Source organism: Schistocerca cancellata, chromosome 4 (assembly GCF_023864275.1).
Source record: "Schistocerca cancellata isolate TAMUIC-IGC-003103 chromosome 4, iqSchCanc2.1, whole genome shotgun sequence".
Classification (NCBI taxonomy): Eukaryota; Metazoa; Arthropoda; class Insecta; order Orthoptera; family Acrididae; genus Schistocerca; species Schistocerca cancellata.
The window spans coordinates 549,252,444-549,272,423 of record NC_064629.1 but is presented as its reverse complement, the minus strand read 5'-3'; the positions used below and the strand labels follow the sequence as shown (position 1 = coordinate 549,272,423).

Here is a 19,980-nt window from a genome sequence, read left to right as displayed (position 1 = left end):
TGTGTATCAATTTATAAGACAGAAAGGAATCATTTTGCTGGCATATATTAAAAGTTCAATACACTTAGGTGCATATGATCCTTCTTAGGCTATTGTGGACATACATCATCTAATAAAAGAAATTAAATAAAAAACATTTTACAGGACTTATTTACAATGATTGCATTACTGCAGAAAATTTATACAAAAGTCAGATTGTATGCTGTACTCACTTTATGTGATATTATTAATAAGATACGCCCATCAGTCACTTCTGCTAAGAAATTCTTCAGTGGAGTAGAAGAAGTTGGTCACCAATAAATCCTTTAGACTCTTCCCAAACTGAACATTATTGTTGGTTAAATTTTTTTGTCTACTGGCATATTGTTACTGAATAGTGGACACCTTTCTGAAACAAAGTTAGTGACTTTAAATCTTTGTGAAAGTTATTCTTATTTCTAGTATCGATTCCGTGTACTGAGCTGTTGGTTTGAAAAAAAAAAAAAAAAAGATACATTTTTAATGATAAATTTCATTAAGGAATATTGGGAAGCACAGGGAAGTATCCACAGTTCCTTAAACAGACCTCTGCAGGATGTTCTTGAGTTTACACCACAAATAATTTGTATTGCACATTTTTGGGCTGAGAAAACTTTAGCCTAACTTGATGAGGTACCCCAGAAAATCATCCTGTATGACGTTATGGAATGAAAGTAAGCATAGTACACTACCTTTGTTATTTTTATATAACCTACCTCTGACAAATTTTGCATATTAAATAGGGATTTGGTTAGGTGCTTGAGCAGTTTTTAGTATGCTCCTACCAGTTAAATTTATTATCGAGCTGTAATCCCAAGAATTTGACACTGTCAACCTCTTCTATCTGCTATTTATCGTATTTTAGGCACATACTGAAGGGAAACATTTTACAAGTTCTCAATTCTGTATAGCATTTTTTTCCCAAAGTTTAGTGATGGAGAATTGGTTAGGAACAATTTATTAATGTCCATGAAAATTTCATTTCTAAGGCTATGCTTTATTTACTACTTATTGCCATGTTTGTATCATCTGCAGACAAGACAAACTTGGGACATATGGTAATGTTACTGATAAAAGGTCGTTGATATACACAAAAAAAAGTAAGAGCCCTAAGATGGGATCTTTGGGGACATCACATGTTATTGGTTCCCAGTTGAATGATGCCTGATAGCTTTCTATTGACTCCATTTGTTTTCTGTCAGAGATACAGGATTTGAATTGTTTTCCAGCATATCCTGTTACATTACAATATTCTAAGTTACTTAAAAGTATTTGTGATTTATGCATTTAGATGTCTTTGACAGATCTCATAATACACCAATAGTCTGTAATTTAGTGTGTAATGAATAAAGTACATTCTCACTGTATATACAGATAGCCTTCTCAATATCAGAACCCTTTAGAAATCTGAAGTATGACTTGGATAATATTATATTTGTAGTCGGATGGTTAAGAAGGTGATTGTATGTTATCTTTTCTCTGCCTGGAGTAGTTTTTGCATCTTTGTACCTTAAAAACAGAATTTCAGCTAATGCTATTGAGAAGAACACTCCATATGAGATATTGTTGGGGAAAAAGCTAATGTTAAACATTTAAAGTTGCATAGATGTAGGGTTTTTGCACATGTGCCAGGACAGCTGAGAAAGTCAAAGTGGGATCATAAAACAGACTTTGAAATCTTAATAAGGCAAACAGTGAAGTTTGATACAGAGTATTGATTATCAACAAAGTTATCAGTGCCAGACATGTTGACATTGCAGAAGATGATGTCAGATGTACTGATATTAAGGACTCTGATTCAGGAAATGAACATTTTCATGATTCTGGGTGCAAAAGCATAGACAATGAACCAGTAAGTGAGCAAGTGGGGTATCAAAAGGTGTGTTCAAGCAATCATAAACAAAAACAGGAACAACAAGAGTTGAGGTGGTCAACTAGAGAACATACAGTGCCTGATAGATTTAATAATTATGTGATGAGTAACTTCTTTTATGTACTTGTGTACACTTCTGTAGTGCTGATACTGCATAAAATTTGAGGAGGCAAAGAATAGTAATCAGCCAAAAGTTTGGAAGTGAGCAGTGGATAAGGAAGTCAAAAGTTTAAATAAAAATAAGACCTTTAAACTAGTAACTAAACCAGTCAGTGTAAACATTCTTGATGTAAAGTGGGTTCTTAAAAGAAAATCAGATAATACGTGTAAAGCAAGATTAAATGTATGGAGCTTTCAATAAAAAGTAATTGTGATTAATATTTATTTGCCAGTTCCTATGATACAAATATTGGAAATTTTGTTGTAATTCTGTTGTCAAAAAGGTTTACTTTTAGAACACAGGGATGTACAGACTACACTTCTTAATGACAAAGTTTTCAAAGAAATTTATGTGAAGCAACTTCATGGATACAAGGACGGAACAGATAGAGGTTTAAAGTTATTAAAGGCTTGAAGGAAAGCCTTAGAGCATGATATGATTATTTGGATGAGCTTTGAAAAGGTCAGGGTTATGAAAGAAGTAAATGTGATTATTGCTTATACATGCTAATGACTATAAATTATGTGAAACAATGGAAAATCTAGGATGGAACGTAACAACATTGTGAAAAGGATAATTGCTAGTCACCATATAGCAGAGATACTGATTCGCAGATAGTCACAACAAAAAGACTGTCACAAAATAAGCTTTTGGCAAACAAGGCCTTTGTCCCCCCCCCCCCCCCCCCACACACACACAGATATATATGCAAGCACAAGTCATGCGCGCATGACCACAGCCTCCAACAGCTAAAGCCACACTACGAGCAGCAGCAACAGTGCATGATAGGAGAGGCAACTGGGTGGGGGTAAGGAGGAGGCTGGGATGGGAAGGGGGAGGGATAGCAGGGTAGGGGTGGGGGATGGTGAAGTGCTGCTTGTACATGTGCAGGGACAAGGTGGGGAAAAGGTAGGGAAGCTAAGAGCAGTCAGTTGGTTAGATAGTGTCCGGGGAAGAGGTGGGGGAGGGGGGAGCGGAAAAGGGGAGAAGTAAATGAACTGGATGTGTTGGTGGAATAGTGTGGTGTGTAGTGCTGGAATGGGAACAGGGAAGAGGCTGGATGGATGAGGACAATGACTAACGAAGGTTGAGGCCAGGAGGGTTACGGGAACGTAGGACATATTGCAGGGAGAGTTCCCACCTGCACAATCCTAAAAAGCTGGTGTTGGTGGGAAGGATTCATATGGCACAGGCTGTGAAGCAGTCATTGAAATTAAGAATGTCATGTTTGGTGGCAAGTTGAGCAGCAGGGTGGTCCAGTTGTTTTTTGGCCACAGTTTATCAGTGGCCATTTATGCGGACAGACAGCTTGTTGGTTGTCATGCTCACATAGAGTGCAGCACAGTGGTTGCAGCCTAGCTTGTAGATCACATGACTGGTTTCACAGGTAGCCCTGCCTTTTATGGGATAAGTGGTGTTTGTGATGGGAGGATGTATGGGACAGGCCTATTAGAGGAATATAAGCCATAGGTAAGGGACTGGGAGCAGGAGTTGTGTAGAGATGGACAAGTACATTGTGTAGTTTTGGAGTATGGCAGCATACCACTATGGGAGGGGTGGGAAGGGTAGTTGGTAGGACATTTCTCATCCCAGGACATGACGAGAGGTTGTCAAAACCTTGGCAGAGAATGTAATTCAGTTGCTTTAGTCGTGTGTGGTAGTGAGTTACATCTACACCTACATATACATCATACTCTGCAAACCATCTAATGGTGTGTGGTGGAGAGTACTTTCAGAACCACTATCTGATACCTCCAACCCTCTTCCACTTGCAAATAGTGTGTGGGAAGAACGATTGTCGGTTAGCCTCTATATTGGCTGTAATTTCTCGAATTTTCTCATTGTGGTCAATGTGTGAGATGTATGTGTGGGGAAGTAATATGTTGTCTGACTCCTCTTGAAAAGAGCTGTCCTGAAATTTCAATAGTAAATCTCTCTGTGACCCACAACACCTCTCTTGTAACGTCTGCTGGTGGAGTTTGCTTAGCATCTCTGTAACTCTCTCGCCAGCTAAACAAGAACATGCTACTCTTTGTTGGATCTTCTGTATCTGCTCTATCAGTGCTACCTGATAGGAATCCCAGATAGATGAACAATACTCAAGAATCGGGTGAACAAGCACCGCATAAACCACTTCGTTCATGAATGAGTTACATTTCCTTAAGATTCTTCTGATGACTCTGAGACTGGTGTCTGCTTTTCCCATTATCTGTTTTATATGGTCATTCCACTTAAGGTCACTCTGGATAGTTACGCCTAGATATTTTACGGCGGATACTGTCTCCACCTGTTTTTCATCAATAGTGTAGCTGTTCAGAAGTGGATTTATTTTCCTATGTATGCACAGTAGGTTACACTTATTTATGTTCAGGGTCAACTGCCAGAGTCTGCACCATTCATCAATTCTAAGCAGGTCATTCTGCAAATTCTTACTAACTTCTGGCATTGCTATGTTGGTATAAGCAACTGCATCATCTGCGAATAGCCTTAAAGAGCATCCAGTGCTTTCTACTAGATGATTTATACACAGGGTGAAGCAAAATTCGTGCACTTGGGCTTCGTAATGTGACTTCTCGCATTGCCAGTGATGTCTCTCACCAATTTTGTCCAGTGAGTACATCCAGCAGAAAAAGGACATTAAAGAGTGGCAATCTGGCAACACTGTAACCACATGTAAGGTAACTACCTCTGTCAGCACATGTTAGTTATGTTGTACAGTTGGTGCAATGGATAGAGTTTTGGGTTAGCATACAGGAGGTCGAGTGTTCGATCCTGGGTGCGGTGCATTTGTTTTATTTGCTAATTCCCTTCTGACATTTCATACTGTAATATACACCATTTCTTAGGTCACATGTATCCTAAATTTACAACATTTTGTAATGCTGAGCATAACAAATACGTTGTTAGACAAATAAGAAATAGTTGAAACAAATTACCTGCATAGGATAGAATAATTACAAAAACAATATCAATTTCGAGATGCTAAAGATGATAGCACAGTACAGTAAGACAACATCTACTTGTCATTTATACTACATATAATATGAATGCTCAGAAGTCAAGCATTAGCAACCAGTGACAATAATGATGCCCATATTAATGACCACATGACCTTCACAACAGAATACATTGTCCTCAGAACAACACCTGCTCAAAGTGACCTCCCTGCACGTCCAAACATTGCGCAACCTGCTGTATCATATAGCTCTGGACCCTTCACAGCAGAGCTGCATCCACAGTAACAAGAGCAGCATGAACATGTGCTACCAATTCTACCACATTTGTCAGCAGAGTAAAGTAGATGTGCTTCTTCAGATGTCCTGATAGGAAGAAATCCACGGGATTTAGGTCAGGTGAATGTGGTGGCCATACGCCTGGACCTCCACATCTGAGCTGTTTCCCTGGAAATGTTCTGTCCAAACACTGTCATTCATTAATTCCGGAGTGTGGAGGTGCACCATCATGTTTGAACCATATCCTCTGCTGAACATGTAGTGGAACATCTTCTAGCGCATCAGGCAGATAGTTTGAGACAAGTGCATGGTACCTTCATCCAGTCAACCAGCCAGGCAACATGTAGGGCCCCAAACAACTGTCACCCAATGTTCAAGCACAGACGTTGATATCAAGATGAACTTTATATCCATGGTCGCAGGTGACGTGTGGGTTAACCTCACGCCAATGGTGGGCATTGTCCATACTGAAGACACCCTCATGAGAGAATGCTGCTTCATCTGACCATATTATGTTGATCACAAAGTCATCGTTGCAAGACATGCAGCTGCTTTGCTATGGTATGTGTCCTTTGCTGAGTTTCTTGGTGTATGACCACCAGAATAGCTTCCTCAGTAGCTGGAGTACGGCGAGTACGTGGTCGACCTCTGTCACACAGTGGTGAAAGGAAAGAACCTGACTCCCAAAGCTGCAACTCCAGATGATGAAACACATTTTTATCTGGATGGCGTCAGTTTGGATATCTAGCAGCATATTCACGAGTAGCAACAGCAGCCCGGTTATCAGGTGCACCAAGGACTTGGAGTCTGTCATGGGCGCATTACTGCACTTGCAACTAGTCCCTGTCTGGTGGACAGTGCATTCAGTATAAACACACCATCGGTCCTGCGTGCTGTTCCACCTGACGTGCATTACCCCTCTGACAGATATTGGCACCACTAATTGTGAAATGTCCTGTTTGAAATTACACTGTTTCCCTAACAGTAATAGACATAATGTTTCTACAGTCCCATCGGTAGAATAATAATAACAATAATAATGCATTGAGATACATACTAAACAGCATGTGGTTACCAGACTCAGTGCTGAAAGGCATAATTAGTGGTACCATGGTGATAACACATACAAATAGTAACCGAGTCTGGACAATATTCGCAGAGCACATTGCTAGTCCTACTTCTAACATAAGGCCCTAACGAAATGTAATGGACCTGAATGAGGCAAGAATAATAGTTGTTACTAATCTATGGGACCATTGGAGGAGGGTACAAAGAAAACAGATTTTGCATGCAGTAGATGAAATGATGCAAATAAATTCACACCCACAATGTGGAAAGGGCTTCTTTCTACGATTGTAGTATGTAAGTGTAAATGTTTTCTAGAGGACCCGCTGCAGTCATTGTTGAGAATTAAGATGTCAGATACCATACCACCTATATTACATTTACCAAATAAAAAACATTTGCCTCAGCCCACGATTGAACCACCCACCTCCAGTATGCTAACTCTAAACTCTACCCACTGCACCAACTGTATGGCGTAGCTAATACGTGCTGACAGAGTTAATTACCATACATGTGGTTACAGTGTTGCCAGATTGCCACTCTTTAACATCCTTTTTCTGCCGGATGTACTCACCCCACGAAATTTTATGACAGACATTTTTTTATTGCTGGCACGTGAGAAGTCATGCTGCAAAGGCCGAGTGCGCAAATTTCTCTTCACCCTGTATTTTGTAAATAGCAATGGTCCTATCATACTTCCATGTGGTACTCCAGATATTACGTTTACATGTTGATTTGGTTCCATTAAGAGTGACATGTAAAGTTCTGTCTGCAATAAAGTCTTGACTCCAATCACAGGTCCGCACTGATTCTCCGTAAGCTCACATTTTCTTCATTAAACAGCAATGCGGGACGGTGTCAAATGCCTCACTGAAATCAAAGAACACGGCATCAACCTGAGCACCGTTGTCCACTGCACTGTGGATCAAGGGGAATACTCCTCTGTGGCTGGGTGGTGAGACTTTGGGAGATGGTTGGTGACTGGAAAGATAAGGCATGGGAGATTTGTTTTCGTGCAAGGTTGGGAGAATAATTATGGTCTGTAAAGGACTCAATAAGATCCTCGGTATATTTCAGGAGGGACTGCTCATCACTGCAGATGCAACAACCATGGGTGGCTAGGCTGTATGTAAGGGACTTCTTGGTATCGAACAGGTGACAGCTGTCAAAATGGAGGTATTGCTGGTGGTTGGTAGGTTTGATATGGAGGAGATATTGATGTAGCCATCTTTGAGGTGGAGGTCAACATCTAGGGAGGTGGCTTGTTGGGTAGAATAGGACCAGAAGAAGTGAGTGGGAGAGATGATGTTGAAGTTCTGGAGGAATGTGGATAGGGCGTCCTCACCCTTAATCCAGATCACAAAGATGTCATCAGTGAATCTGAACAAGGTAAGGGGTTTAGGATTCTTGGTGTTTAGGAAGGATACTCTAGATGGCCCATGAATAGATTGGCATAGGATGGTGCCATGTAGGTGCCCATAACTGTACCCCAGATTTGTTTCTATGTAATGCCTTTAAAGGAGAAGTAATTGTGGATGAGGATAGAGTTCGTCATGGTGACTAGGAAGGAGGTTGTTGGTTTGGAACCCATCAGACATAGGGAAAGATAGTGTTCAATAGTGGTAAGGCTGAGGGCATTAGGGATGTTAGTGTAAAGGGAGGTGGCATCAATAGTGATGAGCAGGGCACCGTGTGGCAGAGGGATAGGAATTGTGGAGAGTTGGTGGTGGAAATTGTTGGTATCTTTTATATAGGAGCATAGGTTCCAGGTAACAGGCTAAAGGTGTTGGTCTATAAGAGCATAGATTGTCTCAGTGGAGGCATGGTAACTGGCCACAATGGGGCACCCTGGGTGGTTACGTTTATGGACTTTAGGAAGCATATAGAAGTTAGGAGTGTGGGGAGTGGTAGGGGTGAGGAGAGATATTGACTCTGGGGAGAGGTTTTGGGATGGGCCTATTGATTTGAGGAGAGACTGGAGAACCTGCTGGATTTCTGGAATGGGGCCACTATGGCAAGGTTTGTCGTGGAAAACCTCCACCACTATGATTTTGAACCACAAGAATCATCAAGCAGAAGGACTCTGCGAGCTGTCAGATACATCCACCTACAAACCTTGCCACAATGACCCCATTCCAGAAATCCAGCAGGATGTCCAGTCTCTTCTCAAATCGTTAGGCCCATCCCAGAACCTCTACCCAGAGTCCATCTCTCTCCTCACCCCTACCACCCCCACACTCCTACCTTCTAGATGCTTCATAAACCCCATAAACCCAACCACCCAGGACGCCCCATTGTGGTTGGTTACTGTGGTCCCACTGAGATAATCTCTTCTCTTGTAGGCCAATACCTTCAGCCTATTACCTGGAACCTCTTCTTCTAAATAAAAGACATCAACCATTTGCTACACCGACACTGCACAGTTTCTGTCCCTTTACCATATGGTGCCCTGCTCGTCACTATTGATACCACCTCCATTTACACTAATATTCCTAATGCCTGTGGCCTTACTGGTACTGAACACTACTTTTATCAAACCCCACAGTTTCCAAACCAATGACCTCCTTCCTAGTTGCCATGACCAACTACATCCTCACCCACAATTACTTCTCTTTTGAAGGCATTACATAGAAACAAATCTGGGGTATGACTATGGGCATCCGCATGGCACCATTCTATGCCAACCTATTCATGGGCCGTCTAGACGAATCCTTCCTAAACACCCAGAATCCTAGACCCCTCATCTGATTCAGATTCATTGACGACATCTTTGTGATCTGGATTGAGGGTGAAGAATCCTATCCACATTCCTCCAGAACGTCAACGGCTTCTCCCCCATTCACTTCACCTGGCCCTACTCGACCCACCGAGCCACATTTCTAGATGTTGACCTCCACCTCAAAGATGGCTTCATCAGTACCTCCGTCCATATCAAACTTACTAACCACCAGCAATACCTCCACTTTGACAGCTGCCACCTGTTCCGTATCAAGAAGTCCCTTCCATACAGCCTAGCCACCCATGGTCATCGCATCAGCAGTGACGAGCTGCCCTTACAAAATATACCGAGGATCTCACTGAGTCCTTTACAGGTCATAATTATCCTCACAACCTTGCACGAAAACAAATCTCTTGTGCCTTATCTTTCCAGTCACCCACCATCTCCCAAAGTCTCACCATCCAGCCACAGAGGAGCATTCCCCTTGTAACTCAGTACCACCCAGGATTGGAGCAACTGAATTACATTCTCTGCCATGGTTTCGACTACCTCTCATCGTGCCCTGAGAAAGAAACATGTCCTGCCCACTATCCTTCCCACCCCTCCCATAGTAGTATTCCACCGTCCACCAAACCTACACAATATACTCATCCATCCCTGCACAACCCCTGCTCCCAGCCCCTTACATCATGACTCATATCCCTGTAACAGTCCTAGACGCAAGACCTGTCCTGTACATCCTCCCACCATCACCTACTACAGTCTTGTCACAAACATCACCTATCCCATCAAAGGCAGGGCTACCTGTAAAACCAGTCATGTGATCTACAAGCTAAGCTGCAACCACTGGGCTGCATTCTATGTGGGCATGACAACCAACAAGCTGTCTGTCTGCATGAATGGCCACTGAAAAACTCTGGCCAAGAAACAACTGGACCACCCTGTTGCTCAACTTGCCATCAAACATGACATTCTTCATTTCAATGACTGTTTCACAGCCTGTGCCATACGAATCCTTCCCACCAACACCAGCTTTTCAGGATTCTGCAGGTGGGAATATGTCCTACATTCCCATAACCCTCCTGGCCTCAACCTTCATTAGTCGTTATGCTCACTCACCCAGCCCCTTCCCTGCTCCCATTCTAGCTCTCTACACAGCCCTCTATTCCACCAACACACTCAGTTTATTTACTTCTCCCCATTTCTGCCCCCCCCCCCCCCCCCGCCCCCCGACCTCTTCCCCGCCCACTCTCTAACCCCTGACTGCTCTTAGCTGCCCTACCCTTTCCCCACCTTGTCCCTGCACACTTACAAGCAGCAGTTCACCATCTCGCACCCCTACCCTGCTATCCCTCCCCCTTCCCATCCCAGCCTCCTCCTTACCCCCACCCAGTTGCCTCTCCCATCATGTACTGCTGCTGCTGCTGCTGCTGTTGCTCATAGTTTGGCTTCAGCTGCCAGAGGCTGTAGTCGTGTGTGTGTGTGTGTGTGTGTGTGTGTGTGTGTGTGTGTGTGTGTGTGTGTGTATGTGTGTGTGTGTGTGTGTGTCATCTATTTTTGATGAAGGCGTTGTTGGCCGAAAGCTTATTTTGTGACAGTCTTTCTGTTGTGACTATCTGTGACTCAGCATCTCTGCTAAACAGTACAAATTATTTAATGTATATAATTGTGTTCATTGATCATTTCCTAATTTGTTGTAAAAGTAAATAAAAATAAAAGAGATCAAAAATATGTTATCCAAGTGGTTCCAGATAAATGACTTAGATGAAGTAAAGAATGATGTTGGGATTAATATTAATTATAATTATAAAAAAAATGTAATGACTCTGACCAGGAAAGCTATATTGAATGTCCAATTAAAAAATATCAAATTGAACATGCATATTTGTACAGTACTCCAATGGAAGTAAATCTGAAACTAGAAGCAGCACAAGATGAGTCATGATATTAAGTACAATATATTGATGGGTCCTCTCCTGTACATTAGCTCAGGAACATGGCCCGATGTGTGTGTGTGTGTGTGTGTGTGTGTGTGTGTGTGTCATCTATTTTCAACAAAGGTGTTATTGGCCGAAAGCTTATTTTGTGACAGTCTTTTTGTTGTGACTATATGCGACTCAGCATCCCCGCTATACAGTAAAATTATTTGATGGATGTAATTGTGTTTGTTGTTGATTTCCTAATTTGTTGTAAAAGTAATTTACAGAGTGAACTAATGACTAGATTTCAAAGCTGTTACAGTGATATTGCAAGTACTGAAATATTTGTATCAAACAAATGTTTTGGAGTTAACATAGATGCAGTTACAATGGCATTTGCAAGTACTGAAATATTTATATCAAACAGAAGGTTTTAACATAGATGCAGACTGGGCAAACAATTTTGTAGATCATTAGTCCACTAAACTAAAGTAAGTGTGTTCGCATATTATTTAATGGATTATTATTATTGACAGTGTCTGCTTACTACGCTGTGTTGCACGGGATCAGTGGGGAACGTCTGATTTACACTGGACGAACCTGCCATTTTGTATGCTCAAGATATCCAGTTACTTCAAATAAATAGGCTAACACAGTCTTACCAGCAGATCTCTGGTCTTCCCCATGTGATCACCAAAAGTTAATAATTATTACAAACGTTTCCAGGAGATCGACTGACAATTTTCGTCGCACCGAGACTTTGAAATTGCTTCACTGCCTTATGGAATTTAAGTTAAGCTTAATTTAATCAGGATAGAACAGTATTGAACTGTGTGAATGTGATAAGCCTGCTTTCTCAATGAAAATTCCCTTAATATACGCATGTTTTTACTATCCTGATCAGTGAAGCTAAATCAGGCCGGTGTGAGAGAGGTTTTTAAATTTTAGATCCCATACAAAATATATTAAAACAGCATGGCAGTGGCAATGGAGAGGTGCACTACTTGGTTTAAGGCAAATGTACTGCAGTAGAATGATAGTGAAACTGAAGCTATTGTATTGAATCTGAATGCTCCCAGTCATGATAACAAAGCAATAAAATTATTAGGATTTCATATAGATCAAAAGCTCAGCTGGGATACCCACACATTGGAAATTGGCATTTGCCATATATCTGCTGCACAAACTGAGGAGCAGTGACAGTAAAGAACTTTCTGTTGTATGCATATTTTGAATTCTTCCATTCGCACCTGAGTTATAGAATACTATTATGCGGCAATTCTGTAGGCTCAAAATTAGTGTTTAAATGGCAGAAGAAAGTGATAAAGGGCATAGCTGAACTTAGCCCATACGAATCATGTCAAGATTATTTTAAAAAAAAACTAAATGTAATGACAGTGCATGGCCTGTATATTTACAACTGCCTTGTCTTTGTTAAAGAGAATCTGAGTAAATTTGACTAAAGGAGAACAGATCATGACCATAACTAAAGAAGTGGATATACAATTAATATGCCATATGCTAAGCTTGCAAAGACATATAATAGCTACAAATATCTTGGTCCTGTCTACTTCAACAAATTACCTGAAAATGACTACACAGTTCCAGTAAATAAATTTAAAACTAGTCTTTCGAGGTGGATCAAAAGTAAAATAATTTACTCTGCTCAAGAGTTCCTTGAGTATGTGACAAATGACCCACTTTCTTTATGAGAATGAACTATAAATGAACTGTAAACTATACATATGCCACACTGTGCAACTATTTTATTACTGTTTCATGTACTTATTGTTAATTATCTGTTTGATTAATTATTTGTCATACACTGAACTATGTAGTTTATTTATCTTGTAATTGATCTATTAGGAAACTCCTTGTTGTTATTGACATTTGAACAAATATGTTGTATCCGTCCTGGATTATTATATCGTAGTTAATAACATTTGTTGTGTTGAAGTTTATATTGTTAGATATGGTAACAATATGAAAAATTCAAGGTAACTGAATTACGCTATCATTTTGTGACTGATTTCTGCATGACCAGAATTACAGACATTTGTGAAGTAGGTTCAGAAAGCAACATAGCAGACATTTTTACCAAATATTTGAGTAAGGATGTGTTGTTGCTGTGGTCTTCAGTCCATAGACTGGTTTGATGCAGCTCTCCATGCTACTCTATCCTGTGCTATCTTCTTCATCTCCCAGTACCTACTGCAACCTACATCCTTCTGAATCTGTTTAAGTGTATTCATCTCTTGGTCTCCCTCTATGATTTTTACCCTCTACACATCCCTCCAATACTAAATTGGAGATCCCTTGATACCTCAGAATATGCCCTACCAACTGATCCCTTCTTCTAGTCAAGTTGTGCCACAAATTTCTTTTCTCTCCAATTCTATTCCATACCTCCTCATTAGTTATGTGATCTACCCATCTAATCTTCGGCATTCTTCTGTAGCACCACATTTTGAAAGCTTCTATTCTCTTCTTCTCTAAACTATTTATCATCCATGTTTCACTTCCATACATGGCTACACTCCATACAAATACTTTCAGAAATGACTTCCTGTCACTTAAATCTATACTCAATGTTAACAAATTTCTCTTCTTCAGAAACGCTTAACTTGCCATTCCCAGTCTACATTTTAAATCCTCTCTGCTTCGACCATCATCTGTTATTTTTCTCCCCAAATAGCAAAACTCATTTACTACTTTAAGCATCTCATTTCCTAATCTAATTCTCGCAGCATCACCCAATTTAATTCGACTACATTCCATTATACTCGTTTTGCTTTTGTTGATGTTCATCATATATCCTCCTTTCAAGACATTGTCCATTCCGTTCAGCTGCTCTTCCAGGTCCTCTGCTGTCTCTGAGAGAATTACAATGTTATCAGCAAACCTCAAAGTTTTTATTCCTTCTCCATGGATTTTAATTCCTACTCCAAATTTTTCTTTTTTTTCCTTTACTGCTTGCTCAATGTACAGATTGAAGAACATCAGGGATAGGCTGCAACCCTGTCTCACCCCCTTCCCAACCACTGTTTCCCTTTAATGCCCCTCGACTATTATAACTGCCATCTGGTTTCTGTACAAATTGTAAATAGCCTTTTGCTCCCTGTATTTTACCCCCTGCCACCTTCAGAATTTGAAAAAGAGTATTCCAGTCAACATTGTCAAAAGCTTTCTCTAAGTCTACAAATGCTAGAAATGTAGGTTTGCCTTTCCTTAATCTATTTTCTCAAATAAGTCTTAGGGTCAGTATTGCCTCACATGTTCCAACATTTCTACGGAATACAAACTGATCCTCCCTGAGGTTGGCTTCTACCAGTTTTTCCATTTGTCTGTGAAGAATTCGTGTTAGTATTTTGCAGCCGTGGCTTATTAAACTGATAGTTCAGTAATTTTCACATCTGTAAACACCTGCTTTCTTTGGGATTGGAATTATTATATTCTTGTTGAAGTCTGAGGGTATTTTGCCTGTCTCATACATATTGCTCACTAGATGGTAGAGTTTTGTTAGGCCTGGCTCTCCCACGGCTGTCAGTAGTTCTAATGGAATGTTGTCTACTCCCGGGGCCTTGTTTTGACTTAGATATTTCAGTGTTCTATCAAACTCTTCACACAGTATCATATCTCCTATTTCATCTTCATCTACATCTACATCTACATCCTCTTCCATTTTCCATATTATTGTCCTCAAGGACATCGCCCTTGTATAGACCCTCTATATACCCCTTCCACCTTTCTGCTTTTCCTTCTTTGCTTAGAACTGGGTTTTCATCTGAGCACTTGATATTCATACAAGCAGTTCTCTTTTCTCCAAAGGTCTCTTTAATTTTCCTATAGGCAGTATCTATCTTACCCCTAGTGAGATAAGCCTCTACATCCTTACATTTGTCCTCTAGCCATTCCTGCTTAGCCATTTTGCACTTCCTGTCGATCTCATTTTTGAGATGTTTGTATTCCTTTTTGCCTGCTTCATTTACTGCATTTTTGTATTTTCTCCTTTCATCAATTAAATCCAATATCTCTTCTGTTACCCAAGGATTTCTATTAGCCCTCGTCATTGTATCTACTTGATCCTCTGCTGCCTTCACTATTTCATCTCTCAAAGCTACCCATTCTTCTTCAACTGTATTTCTTTCCCCCATTCCTGTCAATAATTCCCTAATGCTCTCCCTGAAACTATCTACAACCTCTGGTTGTTTCAGTTTATCCAGGTCCCATCTCCTCAAATTACCACCTTTTAGCAGTTTCTTCAGTTTTGATCTACAGTTCATAACCAATATATTGTGATCAGAGTTTACATCTGCTCCTGGAAATGTCTTACTATTCAAAACCTGGTTCCTAAATCTCTGTCTTACCATTATATAATCTATCTAAAATCTGTCAGTATCTCCAGGCTTCTTCCATGTATACAACCCTCTTTCATGATTCTTGAACCAAGTGTTAGCTATGAGTAAGTTATGCTCTGCGCAAAATTCTACCAGGCAGCTTCCTCTTTCATTTCTTACCCCAATCCATATTCACCTACTATGTTTCCTTCTCTTCCTTTTCCTACTATCAAGTTCCAGTCACCCATGACTATTAAATTTTCGTCTCCCTTCACTATCTGAATAATTTCTTTTATCTCATCATACATTTCATCAATCTCTTCATCATCTGCAGAGGTAGTTGGCATATAAACTTGTACTACTGTGGTAGACGTAGGCTTCATATCTATCTTGGCCACAATAAAGTGTTCACTATGCTGTTTGTAGTAGCTTACCCACATTCCTATTTTCCTATTCATTATTAAACCTACTCCTGCATTACCCCTATTTGATTTTGTATTTATAACCCTATATTCACCTGACCAGAAGTCTTGTTCCTCCTGGTGCCAAACTTCACTGGTTCCCACTATATCTAACTTTAACCTATCCATTTCCATTTTTAAATTTTCTAACCTACCTGCCTGAATAAGGGATCTGACATTCCACGCTCCAATCCATGGAACACCAGTTTCCTTTCTCCTGATAACAACGTCCTCTTGAGTAGTCAATGCCTGAAGATCCGAATGGGAGACTATTTTACCTCCAGAATATTTTACCCAAGAGGATGTCATCATCATTTCACCATACAGTAAAGCTGCATGCCCTTGGGAAAAATTATGGCTGTAGTTTCCCCTTGCTTTCAGTCATTCGCAGTATCAGCACTGCAAGGCTGTTTTGGTTAGTGTTACAAGGCCAGATCAGTCAGTCATCCAGGCTGTTGCCCGTGCAACTACTGAAAAGGCTGCTACCCCTCTTCAGGAACCACATGTTTGTCGGGCCTCTCAACAGATACCCCTCTATTGTGGTTGCACCTACGGTACGGCTATCTGTATCGCTGAGGCACGCAAACCTCCCCACCAACGGCTAGGTCCATGGTTCAAGGGGAGGAGGGGGGGGGGGGGGGGTGAGTAAGGATATATTTGTAAAATTTTGAGAAATGTATCAAATTTGTGTGCAATAGAAATGTAAGCAGACATATTAGAATGTGGTACATTTATATGGATAATATTGACTGTGTCGATAGGGATCAGTATTATATTTTTGCTACACAACAGTCAGTGACTCAGTTTCATGCCATGAATGTGTTCATTATGTAAAGACAGATGTATTTGTATTTCCCTTTTCCTACATAACTATTCTTAACGGTACTAAAGTCCTAACAAGTGAAAGGGTCAGGGTAAATCCATAGTTAATTGTTTGACATTCCCACCATCAATAGGCTCAAGGGACAACAGGTTCACAGAGCATGATAGTCACCATGCACAGCATTGTGTGCAGAGCAGAGGCAGAAAGTATAATGTGTCCTGAACAAACACTGCTACCCCACCTTCTACCCTGTCACCAATGGAGTCATTTTTCTTGTGGATGTGATAGCCTCGAAGTACAAGTGCATCATTCCAGAATCAAATTTTCACTCTGCAGCGGAGTGTGTGCTGATATGAGACTTCCTGGCAGATTAAAACTGTGTGCCAGACCGAGACTCGAACTCGGGACCTTTGCTTTTCGCAGGCAAGTGCTCTACCATCTGAGCTACCCAAGCACAACTCGCGCCCCATCCTCACGGCTCTGGAAAATAGGAGACGAGGTTCTGGCAGAAGTAAAGCTGTGAGGATGGGGCGTGACTTGTGCTTGGGTAGCTCAGATGGTAGAGCACTTGCCCGCGAAAGGCAAAGGTCCCGAGTTCAAATCTTGGTCGGGCACACAGTTTTAATCTGCCAGGAAGTTTCAGGTGCATCACTATTTTTAAAATAAGTTTCTTGGAGACACAGCAGGGAGGTTTATCCTGTGTGAGGAATATCAGTTTATCCACACTGGTCCTGTTCTTTTTCAGCTGAAGTGTGGAAATCATTTTACACTGGCTTTTTTTTTCTTTATATATTGTGCCAACATGGTGAGGCACTGATAGAACGAGGGGGAGTGGAGGGGCTTTCTGGGTCTGGTGATGACATATCTAACACCATGATGTCCTATTCATCAGTCAGACGTGCCAGTATGACATATGATGGCGTCCAAGACAGCTTTTCACATGAACATTACACTATTTTCCTTGCCCCTTTTCCCTTCAATGTTGATGTGGAAAGGGGAAGTTCAGAGGCACTGTGTTTGGAGTGCCTTCTCAATGTTCAGCATTAAAGCTTTGCTTTCCTCTTGTGTCATGGTTTTCAGGTTTGCTGATCTTTAGCCTGTTTGCTCCTGCTGGTAAAAATCTACATCTACATCTACATTTATACTCCGCAAGCCACCCAACGGTGTGTGGCGGAGGGCACTTTACGTGCCACTGTCATTATCTCCCTTTCCTGTTCCAGTCGCGTATGGTTCACGGGAAGAACGACTGTCTGAAAGCCTCTGTGCACGCTCTAATCTCTCTAATTTTACATTCGTGATCTCCTCGGGAGGTATAAGTAGGGGGAAGCAATATATTCGATACCTCATCCAGAAACGCACCCTCTCGAAACCTGGCGAGCAAGCTACACCGCGATGCAGAGCGCCTCTCTTGCAGAGTCTGCCACTTGAGTTTGTTAAACATCTCCGTAACGCTATCACGGTTACCAAATAACCCTGTGACGAAACGCGCCGCTCTTCTTTGGATCTTCTCTATCTCCTCCGTCAACCCGATCTGGTACGGATCCCACACTGATGAGCAATACTCAAGTATAGGTCGAACGAGTGTTTTGTAAGCCACCTCCTTTGTTGATGGACTACATTTTCTAAGGACTCTCCCAATGAATCTCAACCTGGTACCCGCCTTACCAACAATTAATTTTATATGATCATTCCACTTCAAATCGTTCCGCACGCATACTCCCAGATATTTTACAGAAGTAACTGCTACCAGTGTTTGTTCCGCTATCATATAATCATACAATAAAGGATCCTTCTTTCTATGTATTCGCAATACATTACATTTGTCTATGTTAAGGGTCAGTTGCCACTCCCTGCACCAAGTGCCTATCCGCTGCAGATCTTCCTGCATTTCGGTACAATTTTCTAATGCTGCAACTTCTCTGTATACTACAGCATCATCCGCGAAAAGCCGCATGGAACTTCCGACACTATCTAATAGGTCATTTATATATATTGTGAAAAGCGATGGTCCCATAACACTCCCCTGTGGCATGCCAGAGGTTACTTTAATGTCTGTAGATGTCTCTCCATTGAGAACAACATGCTGTGTTCTGTTTGCTAAAAACTCTTCAATCCAGCCACACAGCTGGTCTGATATTCCGTAGGCTCTTACTTTGTTTATCAGGCGACAGTGCGGAACTGTATCGAATGCCTTCCGGAAGTCAAGGAAAATGGCATCTACCTGGGAGCCTGTATCTAATATTTTCTGGGTCTCATGAACAAATAAAGCGAGTTGGGTTTCACACGATCGCTGTTTCCGGAATCCATGTTGATTCCTACATAGTAGATTCTGAGTTTCCAAAAACGACATGATACTCGAGCAAAAGACATGTTCTAAAATTCTACAACAGATCGACGTCAGAGAGATAGGTCTATAGTTTTGCGCATCTGCTCGATGACCCTTCTTGAAGACTGGGACTACCTGTGCTCTTTTCCAATCATTTGGAACCTTCTGTTCCTCTAGAGACTTGCGGTACACGGCTGTTAGAAGGGGGGCAAGTTCTTTCGCGTACTCTGTGTAGAATCGAATTGGTATCCCGTCAGGTCCAGTGGACTTTCCTCTGTTGAGTGATTCCAGTTGCTTTTCTATTCCTTGGACACTTATTTCAATGTCAGCCATTTTTTCGTTGGTGCGAGGATTTAGAGAAGGAACTGCAGTGCGGTCTTCCTCTGTGAAACAGCTTTGGAAAAAGGTGTTTAGTATTTCAGCTTTACGCTTGTCATCCTCTGTTTCAATGCCATCATCATCCCGGAGTGTCTGGACATGATGTTTCGAGCCACTTACTGATTTAACGTAAGACCAGAACTTCCTAGGATTTTCTGTCAAGTCGGTACCTAGTATTTTACTTTCGAATTCACTGAACGCTTCACGCATAGCCCTCCTTACGCTAACTTTGACATCGTTTAGCTTCTGTTTGTCTGAGAGGTTTTGGCTGTGTTTAAACTTGGAGTGAAGCTCTCTTTGCTTTCACAGTAGTTTCCTAACTTTGTTGTTGTACCACGGTGGGTTTTTCCCGTCCCTCACAGTTTTGCTCGGCACGTACCTGTCTAAAACGCATTTTACGATTGCCTTGAACTTTTTCCATAAACACTCAACATTGTCAGTGTCGGAACAGAAATTTTCGTTTTGATCTGTTAGGTAGTCTGAAATCTGCCTTCTATTACTCTTGCTAAACAGATAAACCTTCCTCCCTTTTTTTATATTCCTATTAACTTCCATATTCAGGGATGCTGCAACGGCCTTATGATCACTGATTCCCTGTTCTGCACTTACAGAGTCGAAAAGTTCGGGTCTGTTTGTTATCAGTAGGTCCAAGATGTTATCTCCACGAG

General features: G+C 41.2%; 1 protein-coding gene across 1 annotated transcript in view; it reads right to left on the bottom strand.

The window, feature by feature from the left end:
* Positions 1–280: 280 nt before the first annotated feature.
* Positions 281–19,980, bottom strand: part of LOC126185149 (putative inactive tyrosine-protein kinase Wsck) — a 197,722-nt gene continuing 178,022 nt past the window's right edge. The window contains exon 12 of the mRNA XM_049927994.1: positions 281–388. Within this exon, the coding sequence (XP_049783951.1) occupies positions 353–388 (36 nt within the window). The 3' untranslated portion in view covers positions 281–352. The remainder of the gene's footprint in view (positions 389–19,980) is intronic.